Raw genomic sequence first — 17,727 nt, forward strand, 5'->3', positions numbered from 1 at the left:
AGAGAAACACATGTAATAGTGCTCGAATCATCTCAGATCTATACAGATCTGGAAAGAATCGAAGGTAATAGACTAGGGTTTTGAAAGCATAACATAGATAAGAGCATATGATTAGAAACCATGGATTCATAACAACATAAAGAGAAGTTCTCACAGTCGATAAAAATAGCCTGACACAGGCTAAGAAGTAGAGATTCAAACCAGAACCAACTAGGTTCTTTGAGATCCCCTCAAGGATCTAAGGAGTCGAAGAGCCATAGCGTGTAAGAGGCCAAGACTAGCCGGAGAAGACAAGATAACATCACATCGCTGAGATATACGCCGATGACGGCACCTGAGAAACTAGGGTTTAAGGGAGAGAATTGAGAGAGAAAAGGGAGATGAGGACGGCATGTGAGGGAATGAATTAGAGGTATGGGGGGTCGGTCTAGGTTAATTAGGTAAGTTTTAATGTGGACCGTTGATCTAAAGGATCAACGGCCACGATTTGATGGGGGTTTGGGTCGAGTAGGTGCAGCTTGGGCTTAGGGTGAATTGGGTTGGTATTATTAAGGGGTTTGGGCTGGTATTAAAAGGGTTAGGTCCGAAAAATTAGAGAAATCAAAAAAGCTATTTGTTAAATACCAAATAATTGACAAAAAATATTTTATAAAATAATTATCAATAAGAAAAAAAATAATTTTCATGCATAGAAATATTTTAAAACATTTACTACATATTTAGAAAAACACAATGAGCTATTTTTTGTAAAAATAATGTAATAATGTATACATGGGCTATAATTGCAAAATTATTGCAATTGTAACCAAAAGGTATAAATCTGGCCATTTGTGAAATACTTTGAACCTAATATAACTATAATAGTAATATTAAGTCATGAAATGCTATAAAGTCATTTGTGATGCAATTTGTGATTATTTATGTAAATAAAATACTAGGATAAAATTAATTTTTAAAATATAGAAATTATGAAAAATATCAATTGATGCATAGTTTTGAAGGTATATATGCACTTAAAAGCATTATAGGAAAAGAATTGGGTATCAATAGCTGTCCCTCTTTACCCGAAAATGATGAAAGAGTTTTTGGTTAAAGAAATGATGGCCAATTTTGACCGAATAGGATGATTTTAGAAAACATAGAGGCCGAACTCTAGTCTTCCAACTGTCTACATATTCCTGTAAAACCGTGAATGAAGCCGATGGAGTTGTTATAGGAATGGTAGCCTATTTCAGCAAAGGTTCTTTTGTGAATAGTAAGGTCGGACTGAGTTATGATTTTGGGTTTGGAGTGTACCGGATATATTATAGAGCAGATAGCTGGATATCACAGAGTAGGATGGGTAACTGATGAGAATCGGTTATGAATGACAAAGTTAAAATGGTATGAGCGGAAACTGGAGCGAAGGTTGCTCCTGTTTGAAAACGGTTACCTTCGGGACCACCTGCAAACTCAAAACGTAGATTACTGCGAAAATTTAAATGTGATGCAAATTCCTTTTAGACCATGAAACATCGCCTTTGGACGATGCGGATAACCTCCTTAGACTATGATGTCTTGGGCCATAAATTGTGAGATAGGAGATTCGCCGGCTATGAAATAATGTTCTCGGGCCATGAAAATGGTGCCTCCGAACCATGACGCCTTTGAATAATGATATGCAAATTTGAGAGATCCTCAGGCCATGGCATGGTGTCTTCCGGCTATGAGGATGATGCCTTTAGACAATGACGCCTTTGGACAAGTTGGCAATATTTTAGCCCATGAGATGTAATAATGTGATACTAAAATTAATAAGACAAGGCTTAGTCTTGTGAGGTTCAGGGCAGAGCTTAGCCCGAAAGAGGAGCAAATAGATAGTGCTGGAATAGAGCAATATTTATGCGATGAGGGACAATGCTTAGTCCCATGGAAGGCAGAGCTTAGCCTTATGCAGAATTGAGACAGAGCTTAGCCTCACACAAGATGTGGGGTAGGGCTTAGTCCCGTGCAGATGGAAGGCAACGCTTAGCCTTATGCAAATATGGAGGCATGGCTTAGCCTCATGCAAGATAGAGATAGAGCTTAGTCTTATGCAGGATGCGGGACATGGCTTAGTCCCATGCAAATAGAAGGCAGAGCTTAGCCTTATGCAAATATGGAGGTAGGGCTTAGCCTCATGCAAGATGGAGACAGAGCTTAGTCTCATGCAGGATGCGGGACAGGGCTTAGTCCCATGAAAATGGAAGGAAGAGCTTAGCCTTATGCAAATATGGAGGCATGGCTTAGCCTCATGCAAGATGGAGACAGAGCTTAGTCTCATGTAGGATGCGGGACAGGGCTTAGTCCCATGAAAATGGAAGGCAGAGCTTAGCCTTTTGCAAATATGGAGGCAGGGCTTAGCCTCATGCAAGATGGAGACAGAGCTTAGTCTCATGCAGGATGCGGGATAGGGCTTAGTCCCATACAAATGGAAGGAAGAGCTTAGCCTTATACAAATATGGGGACAGGGCTTAGCCTCATGCAAGGCGCGGGACAGGGCTTAGTCCCATGCAAAGAATGAATAGCAAATAAGAGTACAATGTTTCTTAGCTGGAGATACGTTCAGTGTCTGGTGGCCCGATTGATAGTGATTTTACTCTATGTATATATATATATATATATATATTTGCGAACGCTACTGCTACATCATATGTGCCTGATAAGTTGGTATTTTACCAACTTATCTTGTCTTTAAACATATACTTTTGCTATGTTTGAGTGATAAAATCATGTATTTAATGTCATTTACTTCTATTTTACAGGGTGTATGTGATTTAGAAGTAATGGTGAAGAAACCAAGTCAAAAAGAAGCTAAAAAGAGGAAAAATCGGGGCAATGCCCTCAGTGGTCGCATTTGCGACAAAATCTTGGGAAATGCGAATCCAGCAGTGATGGTAATTGCGAGAATGTCATGGGAATTGCGAAGGAAGGTAAATCAGGCAGTGTTCGCAAATGCAAAGAAGACTTCGCAAATGCAAAATCAACCAGTACAATTAACCTTCGCAAATGCGAAGCATTCATGCAAATGCGAATAAAAGCAGTATAGGCAAGGTTGGGAATTGCGAACCTTTGTACGCAAATGCGAAAATCGTGCATCAGACCTGGGCAATTATGGAATTTCACATTTTCTGGTCCCAAACCATTTAATAGCCGACTAGGCTCATCTTTGGCATATCTTTGGCTTATTTTCAGTCCCAAGAGACTAGAGAGAACAAGTCTTGAAGCTAGGATTGTGCACACACACTTTGGTCTTGAAGATTTCAAGCTTGTGGTTAAGGATTTCTTACCCATTGATGTTTATTTCTTCATATCCTTGCTTTTTATTGAATATTTAAGTGTATAGTATTTATTTACAGCACTTGAATCTTGTTTATGGAAGTATTCATATTTAAAGTGTGGATTAAATACCTTGTTGTGCTTATGTATTGAATTATTTTTATCCTTTTATGAAGTGAGTTATTGTTTCTTTAATTATTCTTGTTCTTTAATGTTTCAAAAGGGATTAGCTAACCCTAGGACTCGCCCATTAACTCCTAATTAATTTTGGAAAAGATAATATGGGGTTGGGAAAGATTAATTAACAAGAACTTGAGGCGCTAACCCTCATTTTATAAATTCTACTTAGGGATAGGATTGAACTACTTGTAGCCATTCTGGGTGTGCTTAATCTCTTAATTGTTTTAGGGATAATTCAATTAGGAATTCTTGTTAGTTTTCAGAAGAAGCTAATATAGAATTATTACTCGTGGCTAATTAACATAAACTCGCTCATATTTGTAAAATCGTGAAATACGTTGGATCGTTACTTGAGTGTAATTCCCGATGCATTCATACTTGTAGCCATTGATTATTTTACTTGCTTTCTAGGTTGGTTTACATTTCTGCATTTAGATATAAAACACTTTCTAAACCTAATTCTTAGTGTTTAGCATTGCACGATAAGTGATAATTTTCTTACATTCCTAATCGCCTACACATTGTTCTCTGTGGGATTCGACCCCGACTCATAGTTAGGTAAATTATATTGAATGCGACCGTGTCCCTTTACTTTTTAGTAGTGGATTTGGACGTCATCAAAATTGGCGCCGTTGCCGGGGAACAATTTGGCGTAATTTAGGTTGTTTGAGAAATAAGCGTAAGTGCTTTGGTCCAACCTTGTAAATATTTGTGTAACTATTTTTCTTACCTTGGCCTATTTTTATTGATTGTTTCTTGTTTATTTCATATTTTTAAAAAATGGCATCATATAATGAAATTTTGTTGGATGGTAGTTGTTCATACTTTGATGACATGTGTCCTTATTGTGGAGGACTACACTCGTGGCAAAATTGTTTAAATTCTCCCGGGGGTGGATTGTGCACACAATTTCAAACCCATGAGTGGAGTATTTGTGATAAGTGTGATTTTCAAAATGGTCATTGGGATGATTGTGCTTATTTGTCCTTCCTTTCCCCAAGCCACCGCTATGATGATTCTACTTTTTGTGATGAAAATTATAGGGCTATGGAAATGGAAGAAGTTGAGCATGTCCGAAATGGGAAATTCAAGGTCATGTTAGAGTGCTTACTTGAAGAAGGAAACAAATAACAAAATGCCTTGGAGGAGCTTTTGGAGAATAGTCTCCAAAATGACTTGGCACTTCCAAGGTTGCACTCACAAATGGGAGAAATGCTTGAGGCTTTAGAGGTCCAAAAATCCTCGGAAGTTAATAATAGCCAAGAATTTCCTTCCTTGGCACTTGAACAAAACCAAGAAGAACTCTCAAATGCTCAAGATGAGAAGATGATGCTCATGTTGGAGACCATTCTTGAAAATGAGGAGAAGCACAACTTTGCACTTGAGGACTTGAAACAAGGCTTGGCTCACAATGATGAACATATCCGCACTTTGGAGGATCAAATGAAAATATTGGTTGAGGCTCACTATGCCCACCAACTTGAGAGTGTGGAAGAAAGTCAAGAAGAGTCTAATTCCGAGGAATAAAGTGAGCTTTACTTTGAGGATTCAAGAATTGAACATACACCTACCGACTCCATGAGTATTAATGATGCCGAGAAAAATATGGAATTAGAGTCAACTAGTGTAAATGAAAATTTGGTTGAGATTGACTCTAGTTCGGGCGAAAAAGAGGACGTCAAAATCCGAGAAAAATTGCAAAGTGAAGGTTTGAAGTCACATTCCAAGCATTTCTCAACATTAGAATTGTGTGGTGATATGGAAGTTGAACTACACGAATCAATGAAGGAATGCGAGGAGGAAAAACTCATACCATACATTTTACAGTTTGAGGGAACAAGAAAGCAAAATGACAGTCCTCACATGAAAGCCAAGAAGTGCAAAATGAAGAATTTAAAGCTTGGCTTGACCATAGACTTACCACCCCCCATCGCTCGTGATCACAAGCTTGATTCCAAGCTAGGTGCCCAGTTCATATCATCCAAGTGGAGAGAAAAGTCGTAAAGTTGACTTGCGTCGTACCACGACGTTAAATGCGACTCTTGGTGGGAGGCAACCTATCGGTTTTTCAAAAATTTTAGTCATTTTTAAAATTTTCTCTTTTTAGAATAGCTTAGAATATTATTTGTAACTAATCTTCCAAGTTTTAGATTTTTTGGTGTTGATTTGAGCAGGTCGGAGTGACTTGGAGAGCCAAAACAGTAGCTGATGAAAATTGCAGGGGCAATTTTCGCATTTGCAAAATTTTCTAGTCGCAATTCCCAACTTTTTTGTCGCAATTACGACAGAAGCAAGTTTCATTGACCTTCGCAATTGTGAAGTTCTGTCACAATTGCTCTTCTGAGAGGTAAAAACAGACTTTCGCTCATTTTGAACAAAAATTGAAGAAAAACGCCTAAGTCTCTCAAACTCTTGGCTCCCTCACTCTCATCAATGTAAACTCCATCGACTCTCACTCCTAATTGCAAGGATCCAGGTATGAAAGCATAATCACTCTTTCTTCTTCTTCGTCTTCATCTTCTCCTTTATTCTTCTTGATTCTATGCAACCCTAGAATCCAAATGGGCATCATTCTTTGCCCGGAATTTTTCAAAAAAATTTCAAAACTTACATCGATTTCTGGGTGAGGTTAGTTGAGAGTGTGTGATTATGTTCATTGCCAAAAATTTGGGGAAGTCTAAGTACCCAAACCTTGTCAAATAGGGGTGAAAATTTTATGCTTTTTATGTGATCGATGAAAGGCCCGAATGAAATTCTTGGCCGAAACATCGATATTGTTTTTGATTCATGGTTGTTTGTGAGGTCTACTGCATGATTTATGTTTGAATGATGATTGGGTTCATAAAAAATGGCTTGGATTGTAAAATTTTAGGACTTGGTACTGTTGTGTGTAGAAAAGCTTGACTGGGGACGAAGGCTCACAATTGCGATGGCCTCTTCGCATTTGCGACTTCGCATTTGCGAAGATTCCATCGCAATTGCGAAAAAAATGTTTTTCCTGAGACCTTCGCAATTCCCAAGATTTCTTTGCAATTCCCAAACTTGGGCATCTCTGAGTCCTTCACAATTGCGATGATATCTTTGCAATTCCCATAACTGGGGTCTTCTGATATCTTCGCAATTGCGAACATTCTTTGAGAATTGCGATATCAGAGAGCTAACATTTGAAAATCTGAAAATCCTAAAAAGAATTCTAATTCTGAGTTGCAACTGTCTGATCATTCCTTTGGCACATTTGAGTTATTTTGCACTATTCTTCATAGTCGTACCGTGTTATCACTCTTATAATTTGTTGACAGGTACTATAATTGGAAAATGAGCTCGAACTCTGAAGAATCCACAAGTGACAACTCCTTGGAAGCTGAATAGAACTTTGACCAAGACCGGTTCTTGTCATTGGAGTGTCAAGAACGGTACTTTGAAAACCTGATCTCGAAGAAGGTGCTCCCAGAAAGCGGTATACTGATGCACGGTGTCCAGGAACGTCTCCCCGAGTTCTATCAAAGGCTAATGGCCATGGGATGTAACTACTTTGCCCCTCAACCTTGCCGAGCAAATGATAAATGGGTGAGGGGGTTCTATGCCAACCTCCCAGCTATCCGGCTAAAAAATCCCAAGATGAGAATTCGAGGCAAAATGGTGCACTTTGGGGCTGAAACTGTGAATCACTTCTATCATTTGCCAAACCACGACATGGCCCCATTCAGGGAAAAAGACTGTGCTTCAGGAGAGTGGTTGGTGTCCAAATTATGTTCGGGTGTAGATGTTCCATGGGCAGCTGAGAAGAGAGGGATCACATCAAAAGAGTTCACTGCCAAAGCAAAGATATGGTTGGCCATCATATGCAGTCGTATCTCCCCCATGTCAAACATATGGAACGTCCCGGTCATAAGATCTCAGATGATAGCCTGCATCCTTGACAGTATTCAGCTGAATGTTGGTGAAATCTTCATCAATGAACTGAGGGAGTATCAGATGCAGAACAATCCTTCATTGATATTCCCATCGCTTATCACTGAGTTGTTCCAGCTTGCTGGGGTAGAAGAGGCTCCAGGGGACAATTGGATAGAGCCCGGGGAAGCGTCTGCATCCGTTGAAGAAGAGAGGAGAGGGCGGTGCAGTGAAGAGCAAAAAGAGAAAGATGGATTCTTCTTCTTAGGTTGATCCGAGTAGTCAGCCATCCTCCTCTGCATGAGGATCATTTGTTATGCTTAGTGACGAGATGCGAGTGATTCGTGAGTTAGTAGCTGGCCTTCCATAGGGACCTGGGGAGACATCTGAGGGATTTGCTTACATTTCAAAGAAAGAGTTCCAAAAATACATTGAAGATCAGAGGAAGCAGGGGGATCACCTCAAGGCACTAGAGAAGGCATACACTGAGCTGGCCAAGAAGCATGGTGAGTTGAGCAGTTCACATGGCAATTTAGAAAAGGCACACACCTAGATGGTGAAAAGGTAGAAGAAAAGAGACAAATTCTTTACTCGCATGTGGAAGGGTGTGAAGGGGTTGTGGAAGGTTCTAAAGCCTCAAGACCGGATACCATCGACCAGGGTTGTGGATGATGATGATGTTCTTGTTGTTTGGCCCGAGGAAGAAGGAGAGGAGGATGATTCTGACTCAGACAACAAGGAGAGTACTTGATGCAGTATTCAGGGAGCATTTTCCACCATTTTTACTCTATCATGTTTTGTTGCATTGGGGATATTGCAACATCTTTAGTTGGGGGTGGCTTCTTGCATAACTATTGTTCTAATATAGTTGTGGATATACGAAAGATTAGTACTGTGATTGTATTCATTTTGTTGTTAGTATATTTTCATGTGATGTGTTATATTAGTATGTTTATTAGCTTCCTAATTTTTTTTAGTTACTTGATGTTTATTAGCTTGTTAATTTTTTTTATTTATTATTATCTTCTTAATTTTTTTTTATAATATGTTTTATGTTAGTGGAAATATCCTTGGTTTTCTTTATACCACGGTTCTTTTTCCAAGGATGCCAATTTTCTTCTTGAACCGGGTAATTATAGAAAATTTTTGTCGTCTTTTTCCGATGATGGATAGGTAGACAACTTTTTTAAGGGAATTAGTCTTGTAGTTTAGATATAGCTATGTTAATATTAGGAAGAATAAATGGTTTGGGTTGGAGTTTGTGCCCATTGACCAAGTTGTGGCTTGCTTGGTACAAACATTATTTAAACCTCAGCATATGAATTTTTGATTGTTGAAAAAGGAAAAATAATTGAAGTAAAGATGTCATGACTTTTAGAGTCAAATTTTGGCTCTTTGATTCACTAAGTAGCTTCCTGTGCTATATGTGACCTCTTTGAGTCATTGGTTTCAATTGGATTTTGGATTTGTATTCCACTTGAGTGTTCATGTGCCACGTGTGGTGAGAGTATTTGTGAGTTCTTTTGCATTAATTTTAGTCTACAACTTGCCCGGAATGTGCTTCAAGGCGAAATCATAGACTAACTTGGTTTGAAAAATGATACTAGGCCTTCCTTGGACCGCTATTGTGCCTTAAATTTCCTACCCTTGAATATTTTTCCTAGTCAACCCATTTTGAGCCTTTAACCTTGTTCTTTGGCAACTATGTAACAAGCTTAAATCCTTTGTTCTTAATTGATCTAGCTTTTGGCACCCTACCTCCCTAAATACTTTGAAAGTGTAAACATAGACTAAAAGCCTAAGTTTGGGGGTGAAGGTTGGGAAAGTTGTGATATGAAAGTTGTTTGAAAAGGTGGAAGGTAAAAAAAATGAACCCTTCCTTGAGTTTGAAAAGGAAAGAAAACGAAAAAAGTATATATGTAGAATAAAGGGATGTTAAGAAGTTGTGAATAAAGGGAAGACTAGGTGTGGAATGAAAAGTGAAGAAAGGATGGAAAATGTCTTTGAAGGAAGTGGACTTTAATTGTAAACTTTGTAGCGCTTGGGAAGGTTTTGAGTCACTCTAACCAAAATTGTGCCCTACCTTAACCAAAAGCCTAAACTACAACCTTTTAAGTCCTAATTGATTTTGAACCAAGTTGTCTACATTAGTAGAGGAATACATGAAGGGCAAGCCTATGGTACTACTTGTATGCATTTGAACATCTTTTTGAGAGAGAGCTAATTCTTTCTATTTGATATCCCATTTGTGTTTTCAATTAATATTTATGCGTGTGGGATCATCTCTTAAATGTGAGGGTACATGAAACATGAGTTGTGAATTTAATCCCATTTTCAATTGGAAGAAATGACCAAAGAATGAAAAATGTGATAGAGGCAAATTTTGAAGCTTTAGTGTCATGACTTGATGCTCGACTTTGATTTGCATAGTGCTTGGGCACTTGAAATGTAATGAGGTTCATGAAAAGTGTTAGGCAATTCATATGCATTGGTTTAATTGTTGGTACCAATCGAAGTCATGCATTTGTGCTTAAAGTAGACCATTTTGGCTTGGCATGATAAAGATATAATGTTGAGTTAAATACTTGGGAAGAGATTTTGTCACTTTCATTGCTTGAGGACAAGCAATAGTTTAAGTTTGGGGGTGTGATACGTTGATATTTTACCAACTTATCTTGTCTTTAAACCTATACTTTTGCTATGTTTGAGTGATAAAATCATGTATTTAATGTCATTTACTTCTATTTTACAGGGCGTATGTGATTTAGAAGTAATGGTGAAGAAACCAAGTAAAAACAAGTCAAAAAGAAGCTAAAAAGAGGAAAAATCTAGGCAATGCCCTCAGTGGTCGCATTTGCGACAAAAGCTTGGGAAATGCGAATCCAGTAGTGATAGTAATTGCGAGAATGTCATGGGAATTGCGAAGGAAGGCAAATCAGGCAGTGTTCGCAAATGCGAAGAAGACTTCACAAATACGAAGTCAACCAGGACAGTCAACCTTCACAAATGTGAAGCATTCATCGCAAATGCGAATAAAAGCAGTATAGGCAAGGTTGGGAATTGTGAACCTTTGTTCGCAAAAGCGAAAATCGTGCATCAGACTTGGGCAATTCTAGAATTTCACATTTTCTGGTCCCAAACCATTTAATACCCGACTAGGCTCATCTTTTGCATATTTTTGGCTTATATTCAGTCTCAAGAGACTAGAGAGAACAAGTCTTGAAGCTAGGGTTGTGCACACACACTTTGGTCTTGAAGATTTCAAGCTTGTGGTTAAGGATTTCTTACACATTGATGTTTATTTCTTCATTTCCTTTCTTTGTATTGAATATTTAAGTGTGTAGTATTTATTTTCAACACTTGAATCTTGTTTATGGAAGTATTCATATTTAAAGTGTGGATTAAATACCTTGTTGCGCTTATGTATTGAATGATTTTTATACTTTTATGAAGTGAGTTATCGTTTCTTTAATTATTCTTCTTCTTTAATGTTTCAAAAGGGATTAGCTGACCCTAGGACTCACCCATTAACTCCGAATTAATTTTGGAAAAGATAATTTGGGGATGGGAAAGATTAATTAACAAGAACTTGAGGCGTTAACCCTCATTTTATAGATTTTACTTAGGGATAGGATTGAACTACTTGTAGCCATTCCGGATGTGCTTAATCTCTTAATTGTTTTAAGGATAATTCAATTATGAAGTCTTGTTAGTCTTCGGAAGAAGCTAATATAGAATTATTACTCGTGGTTAATTAACATAAACTCACTCATATTTGTAAAATCGTGAAAAATATTGGATCGTTACTTGAGTGTAATTCCCGATGCATTCATACTTGTAGCCATTGATTATTTTACTTGCTTTCTATGTTAGTTTACATTTCCGCATTTAGATATAAAACACTTTCTAAACCAAATTCTTAGTGTTTGGCATCGCGCGATAAGTGATAATTTTTTTACATTCCTAATCACCAAAACATTATTCTCTGTTTCGACCCCGACTCATAGTTGGGTAAATTATATTGTGTGCGACTGTGTCCATTTACTTTTTAGTAGTGGATTTGGACGTCATCAGTGCCTGCGTTCAAAGAAAAACTGTAAGTTTCGTAAGGGGAGGTTGGTTCGTGCCTTCCTCCATTCTGGATGCCTTGTTTGAGTTTCCCTGGGTAACACCTGGCTGATATGGAAATAGAGTTTTCGAAAATATGAAATTATTGATGAAAAATAGAGTTATTTTAGAAACATGGTGAAATATCAAATAATTTTAGATGAACTAGTAACTGTAACACATTTCAGAGACATTGTAGCTTTCTCGTGTTAGAATTTTGAGGTTCCTCCTCAAAATTCTGCCCCAGTTTGGTAGATGATCCTTCAGCCGTTTGCGAGCAACGAACTTGCTAAACCTTCTTCAGAATTTTGAGACCCTTCTCAAAATTCTGCCCAGTTTCTTAACCAATTTCTGATTTTCTGGCATGTAATGGCGTTGGCTGGACTTGTTCCGAAATTTTGTGGGTCCTACTCAAAATTCTGCCACAGTTTCTGGATCTGGGGAAAATGGAAATTTTATTATGATATGAATGAACCCACAAGGCTGCCTACGTATTCCCTCTTAAACGAGGATCAGGTCAAGCGTAGTTCAATTACATCTGATGAAGAAATGTAAATAGTCTAAACATAGTATCTCTTTAATGCGTCTGAATTTATTGGTTTGGCCAGAATTCTCCATCCATTTCTGCAAGCATGAGTGCTCCTCCTGTTAGCACCATGTAAACCATGTAGGGACCTTGCCAGTTGGGAGAGAATTTCCCTTTGCCTTTATCTTGACGTGGGAAAATCTTCTTCAGCACCAGTTTTCCTGGTGCGAACCGTCTTGGTTTGACCTTTTTGTTGAAAGCTCTGGACATTTTGTTCTGATAAAGCTGACCGTGACATACTGCGTTCATTCTTTTTCCATCTATAAGGGCAATTGCTCATAGCGGCTCCTTATCCATTCTGCATCGCTGAGTTCGGCTTCCTGTATGATTCTTAAAGAAGGAATCTCTACCTCGGCTGGGATAAAAGCTTTGGTACTATAAACTAGTACGTAAGGAGTTTCCCCAGTTGATGTGCGGACTGTAGTGCAGTATCCCAACAAGGCAAAGGATAGCTTCTCGTGCCATTATTTGTGGTTTTCTACCATCTTCCTTAGTATCTTCTTGATATTCTTATTGGCGGCTTCTACGGATCCATTCATCTAAGGTCTGTACCACTGTGGAGTTCTTGTGCTTGATTTTAAAAGTTTCACACATGGCTTTCATTAGATCACTATTGAGATTGGCGGCATTATTAGTGACAATGGACTCAGGAACTCCGAATTGGCAAACAATACAGTCGCGGACAAAATCTGCCACGACTTTCTTAGTTACTGCCTTGTAGGATGCGGCCTCTACCCATTTTGTGAAGTAGTCGATGGCCACTAAAATAAACCTGTGCCCGTTTGAAGTAGTGGGCTCAATCAGACCAATGACATCCATTCCCCAGGCAGTGAATAGCCAAGGTGAGCTTGTTGCATTGAGCTCATTTGGTGAAACTTTTATCATGTCGGCATGCACTTGACACTGGTAGCATTTTTGAACATACTGGATGCAATCTGTCTCCATAGTCATCCAAAAGTAACCGGCCCTAAGTGTCTTCTTGGCCAAGACAAAACCATTCATATGCGGGTCGCAGGTCCCAGCATGTATCTCCTCAAGTAGCTTAGAAGACGCTTTTGCGTCGACACATCTTAGCAATCCCAAATCAGGAGTTCTTCTGTACAAGTTTCCCTCGCTGTGGAAGAAGTGATTGGATAATCTCCGAAGTGTGCGTTTCTGAGTATGGTTCACACGCTCTGGATATTCTCCTTTTGCCAAATATTCTTTGATATCGTGAAATCAAGGCTTCACGTCTGTTTCTTCTTCAACATGGGCACAATACGCCGGCTGATTATGAATTCTCACTAGGATGGGATCAATGAAATTCTTTTCTGAATGCTGTATCATGGATGACAAAGTGGCCAATGCATCGGCAAACTCATTCTGAATTCTGGAAACATGCCGCAACTCTATATTCCTGAACCTTTTTCTCAATTCTTGTATATGGTGCAGATATGGCAATATCTTGGAATTCTTGGTGGCCCACTCTCCTTGTACCTTGAGCACAAGCAAATCTGAATCATCGATTACCAATAGCTCCTGAATGTTTATGTCGATTTCCATGTTAAGCCCTAGTATGCAGGCTTCATACTCTACTGGATAATGCTGGCCATTTTCTGATACCAAGACGGCTCCAATGCCTACTCCTTTGAAATTTGTAGCTCCATCAAAGAACATCATCCAATCGTTATAACATTCTGTAATGTCCTCTCCTATGAATGACACTTCTTCATCGGGAAAATATATTTTCAAGGGTTCGTATTCTTCTTCTACGGGATTCTTAGCAAGATGATCTGCCAGGTCCTGTCCCTTGACCGCTTTCTGAGTCACATAAATAATGTCGAATTCGCTCAACAGGATTTGCCACTTAGCCAGCTTGTCAGTGGGCATGGGTTTCTGAAAGATATACTTTAGGGGGTCTATCCTAGATATGAGATACGAGGTATAGGCACAGAAGTAATGCCTCAATTTTTGAGCCGTCCAAGTCAAAGTACAGTAAGTGCGCTCTAACAGAGAATATCGTGCCTCGTAAGGTGTGAATTTCTTACTCAGGTAGTATATGGCTTGCTCCTTCCTCCCTGTCTCATCATGTTATCCCAGCACACATCTGAAGGCTCCATCTAATATAGAAAGATAGAGCAGCAAAGGCCGACCTGGCTCTAGCGGGACCAACACCGGTAGTGTGGACATGTAATCCTTGATTTTGTCGAAAGCTTTCTGACAATCCACGGTCCATCTTGTTTCGGAATCTTTCCTCAACATCTTGAAGATGGGTTCACATATACCTGTGGACTGCGCTATGAAGCGATTGATATAGTTGAGACATCCTAGGAAGCTCATCACGTCCTTTTTTCTCCTAGGTGGCGGTAACTCCTGAATAGCCTTAACTTTAGACGGGTCCAACTCGATCCCTTGGTGGCTAACAATGAATCCCAGTAACATTCCTGCGGGAACCCTGAATGCACATTTTGCGGGGTTCAATTTTAAGTTGTACCTCCTTAACCTGTCAAAGAACTTTCTTAAGTCTGTTATGTGATCTGCGGCCCTCTTGGATTTGATAATGACGTCATCCACATACACCTCTATTTCTTTGTGTATCATATCATGGAAGATGGTTTTCATGGCTCTCATGTAAGTAGCCCCAGCGTTTTTAGACCAAATGACATCATCTTGTAGAAGTACACCCCCATGGTGTAATAAAAGCTATTTTCTCTATGTCTTCTTCATCCATCCAGATCTGGTGATAACCCGCGAAGCAATCTACAAAGGATTGAAGCTTATACTTGGCGCAATTATCCATCGGAATGTGTATATTTGGTAGTGGAAAGTCGTCCTTGGGACTTGTGCTATTCAAGTCTCGATAGTCAACACATACTCTGACTTTCCCGTCTTTCTTCGGAACTAGTACAATGTTGCCTAACCAGGTTGGGTACTCAGCCACTCTGAGAACTTTGGCTTTGATCTGCTTAGTAACTTCCTCCTTGATTTTCAAGCTCATATCTAGTTTGAAGTTTTTGAGTTTCTGCTTCACTAGCGGGCGCATTGGATTGGTAGGCAACTTGTGAGCCACTATGGATGTGCTCAAACCGGTTATGTCATCATATGACCATGCAAAGATATCCTCGTACTCCTTCAAGAAACGAATGTACTCCTCCTTCTCTGTCGGTGATAAGTGAATTCTTATGCGAGTCTCCTTGATGGTTTCGTTGTCTCCCAAATTTACTGCTTCGGTTTCGTCCAGGTTGGACTTAGGCTTATTCTCAAGGTCCTCAACCTCTCTGACAATCTCCTCAGGTATTTTATCTTCTTCATCAGCGCCACTATCCTTATATTGCGTTGCCTCATTACATGCCACAATCACCGGTTTATCAGGAAAAGTAATATTAACACTATAGAAAAAAAGTGTGGAAGATAATAATGAATAGTAAATAGCAATGCATTGATTAAAACTAAAAACATCCAAAACAAGTACGACTCGATGAATCGAGCAATTATTTTGAAACAAGTGAAAAATTACTGAAAATATCTTAGATGCCTAGCATGGCTATAGAAATAAACTTAAGTTGATTGCCAAGCTACCTAGGGACTCGGCGGGTCTGGGATGGTGTAGCAGTCCAGTTCCTGAGAACAACTCTCTTCTCCACAGTCTGAATAGTGAGGCCTTCTTCCTCCTCCTCCTCTTCTTCTGTAGTTCCCCATATTGTATCAGCTTGGTGAAAAGTCTGACCCAGATATGGCACTGGTTGCTCGAAAGGGTAATAAGGTCCACTCTATGGAGGTGACCAATCATCATACTCTTTCCATGTATACTGGTATCTGATCCCGAAGGTAGTACCATGATGTTTCAGCTGTATTGGTTTGGTGATGCCTTGGAGATTCTTCCCAAGCCCTTTGCCGAGTTCATACCCAGAACATGCTAGTATGCTTTCTATCTTATTATCCACCATTTTTCTTTCTCAACGGCATTGACATGTTCGATGTGATGATAGGTTTCCCCTCCTAGCCTTCTCTTGTTCTCGATAACCGGGATGGTTTGACTGGTGTAAATGGGGTTACTCCTGTTCCCGTGAATGATCACCTCCTAATGGTTCCATTCGAACTTCACGGCTTGGTGTAGTGTGGAAGCCACAACCCCAGTGGCATGTATCCAAGGTCGGCCCAACAAAAGATTGTATGAAGCTAATATGTCAAGCACTTGGAATTCAACATCGAACCAAGTTGGCCCCATCTGCAGACAGAGATTAATCTCCCCAATCGTGGCCCTTTAAGACCCATCAAAGGCTTTCACGTTCATGTTTCCTGCCCGTATTTCATGGAAACCTTTGCCCAATCTTTTCAGAGTATCTAACGGACAAATGTTGGGGCTTGAACCTCCATCGATCAGAACTCTGGCAATGAATTTGTCTTCAAACTATACCGTGATATTCAATGCTCGGTTATGATTCAACCCTTCAGGCGGTAGTTCATCCTCGTGGAAGATTATCTTATGACCTTCCAGCACCTGCCCTACCATGTTGGCCATCTTTATGCAGGTGATATTGTTGGGTACGTAAACTTCACTTAACACCTTTATCAAAGCATTATTTTGCACCTCTGAATTTTGCAATAGCGACAGGATGGAGATCTAGGCGGGGGTTTTGTTCAAATGATCAACGACGGAGTATTTCCTCGCCTATACTTTCCTTCAAAGGTCATCTAGCCATGTTTCAATGACATGATGCTTGTTAGTGGCATCCTTACTTGGTCCTCCCAAGTATTCAGGTGTATAGACCCTTCCGGTTCTGGTCATTTCTTGTGCAACATCAGATTCTTCCATCTTTGCCTTTCCCTTTCGCCTAGCTTCGGTAATGTAATCCCATGGTACTGCTTTCGAATCGAAAGGAGGTATGGTTGATACTGTCACTGTGAAAGGTGGGGCCACTTCTACTTCAAATAGAACAAGGGTGGTCGTAGGTGGAGCTACCTCTACCTCAAATGGTACCGATGTGGCTACCTCAACTGGCGACTGCATATGTACCACAATAATAGTAAGTGTGACTGCAGGTTTAAAGTTATCGCCTTCTCGAATAAGCCCGATTGACCCCTCAGGATCCCATTTTTCATCTATCTCTATCACATGTACTCCACTGCCCCTATGATCTGGGAGAGGATTGTTGTGGATGTTGGGTGCAACTTCTTTTACTTGTATGACCTTGTTGTCAATCAGTGTCTGGATTTTATATTTCAATGTGTGGCACTCGTCGATGGTGTGCCCCTTCATACCAGAGTGATATGCATAGGTTTTGTTTGGGTTGACCCATTGGGATGGATTCTCCACTGCCACAACGGGAATAAGAGTGACGTAACCAGCGGCTTTTAACCTTTCATATAGCTGATCGATAGGTTCAGCAATAGCGGCGTATTGTCTGGGTGGTTTGCGGTTGAAATTGGGTCGTGGTCTTGGGTAATTTTGATGAGTGGGAGGTGACCATAAATGAAATGGTTGGGAATTATAGGTGTGATAGATAGTGGCTGGTTGGGAATATCTGGGAGGTCAGGGTTGATATGTGGGCGGAGGTACTTGGTATGTGGGTAGAGGTGTTTGGTATATGGGTGGAGGTGTTTGATATGTGAGTGGAGATTTTGGGCCTTGAGCCACCATTACTTCCCCCACGTCTTTCTTCTTTGATATGCCGCCTGATTGTAAT

The 17,727-nt window shown here is 39.8% G+C and overlaps 1 protein-coding gene across 1 annotated transcript; it reads right to left on the minus strand.

Moving 5' to 3' along the window:
- Positions 1-13,279: 13,279 nt before the first annotated feature.
- Positions 13,280-13,930, minus strand: LOC138889225 (uncharacterized). Its single transcript, XM_070172498.1, has one exon. The coding sequence runs from the start codon at positions 13,928-13,930 to the stop codon at positions 13,280-13,282; it is 651 nt and encodes a 216-aa protein (XP_070028599.1).
- Positions 13,931-17,727: the final 3,797 nt, after the last annotated feature.

This window comes from Nicotiana sylvestris, chromosome 4 (genome assembly GCF_000393655.2).
Source record: "Nicotiana sylvestris chromosome 4, ASM39365v2, whole genome shotgun sequence".
Taxonomy (NCBI): Eukaryota; Viridiplantae; Streptophyta; class Magnoliopsida; order Solanales; family Solanaceae; genus Nicotiana; species Nicotiana sylvestris.

What these genes read in the sequence shown, in the direction of transcription:
- LOC138889225 (XM_070172498.1), bottom strand. Translation starts at nt 13,930, where the DNA reads ATGCCCACTGACAAGCTGGCTAAGTGGCAAATCCTGTTGAGCGAATTC.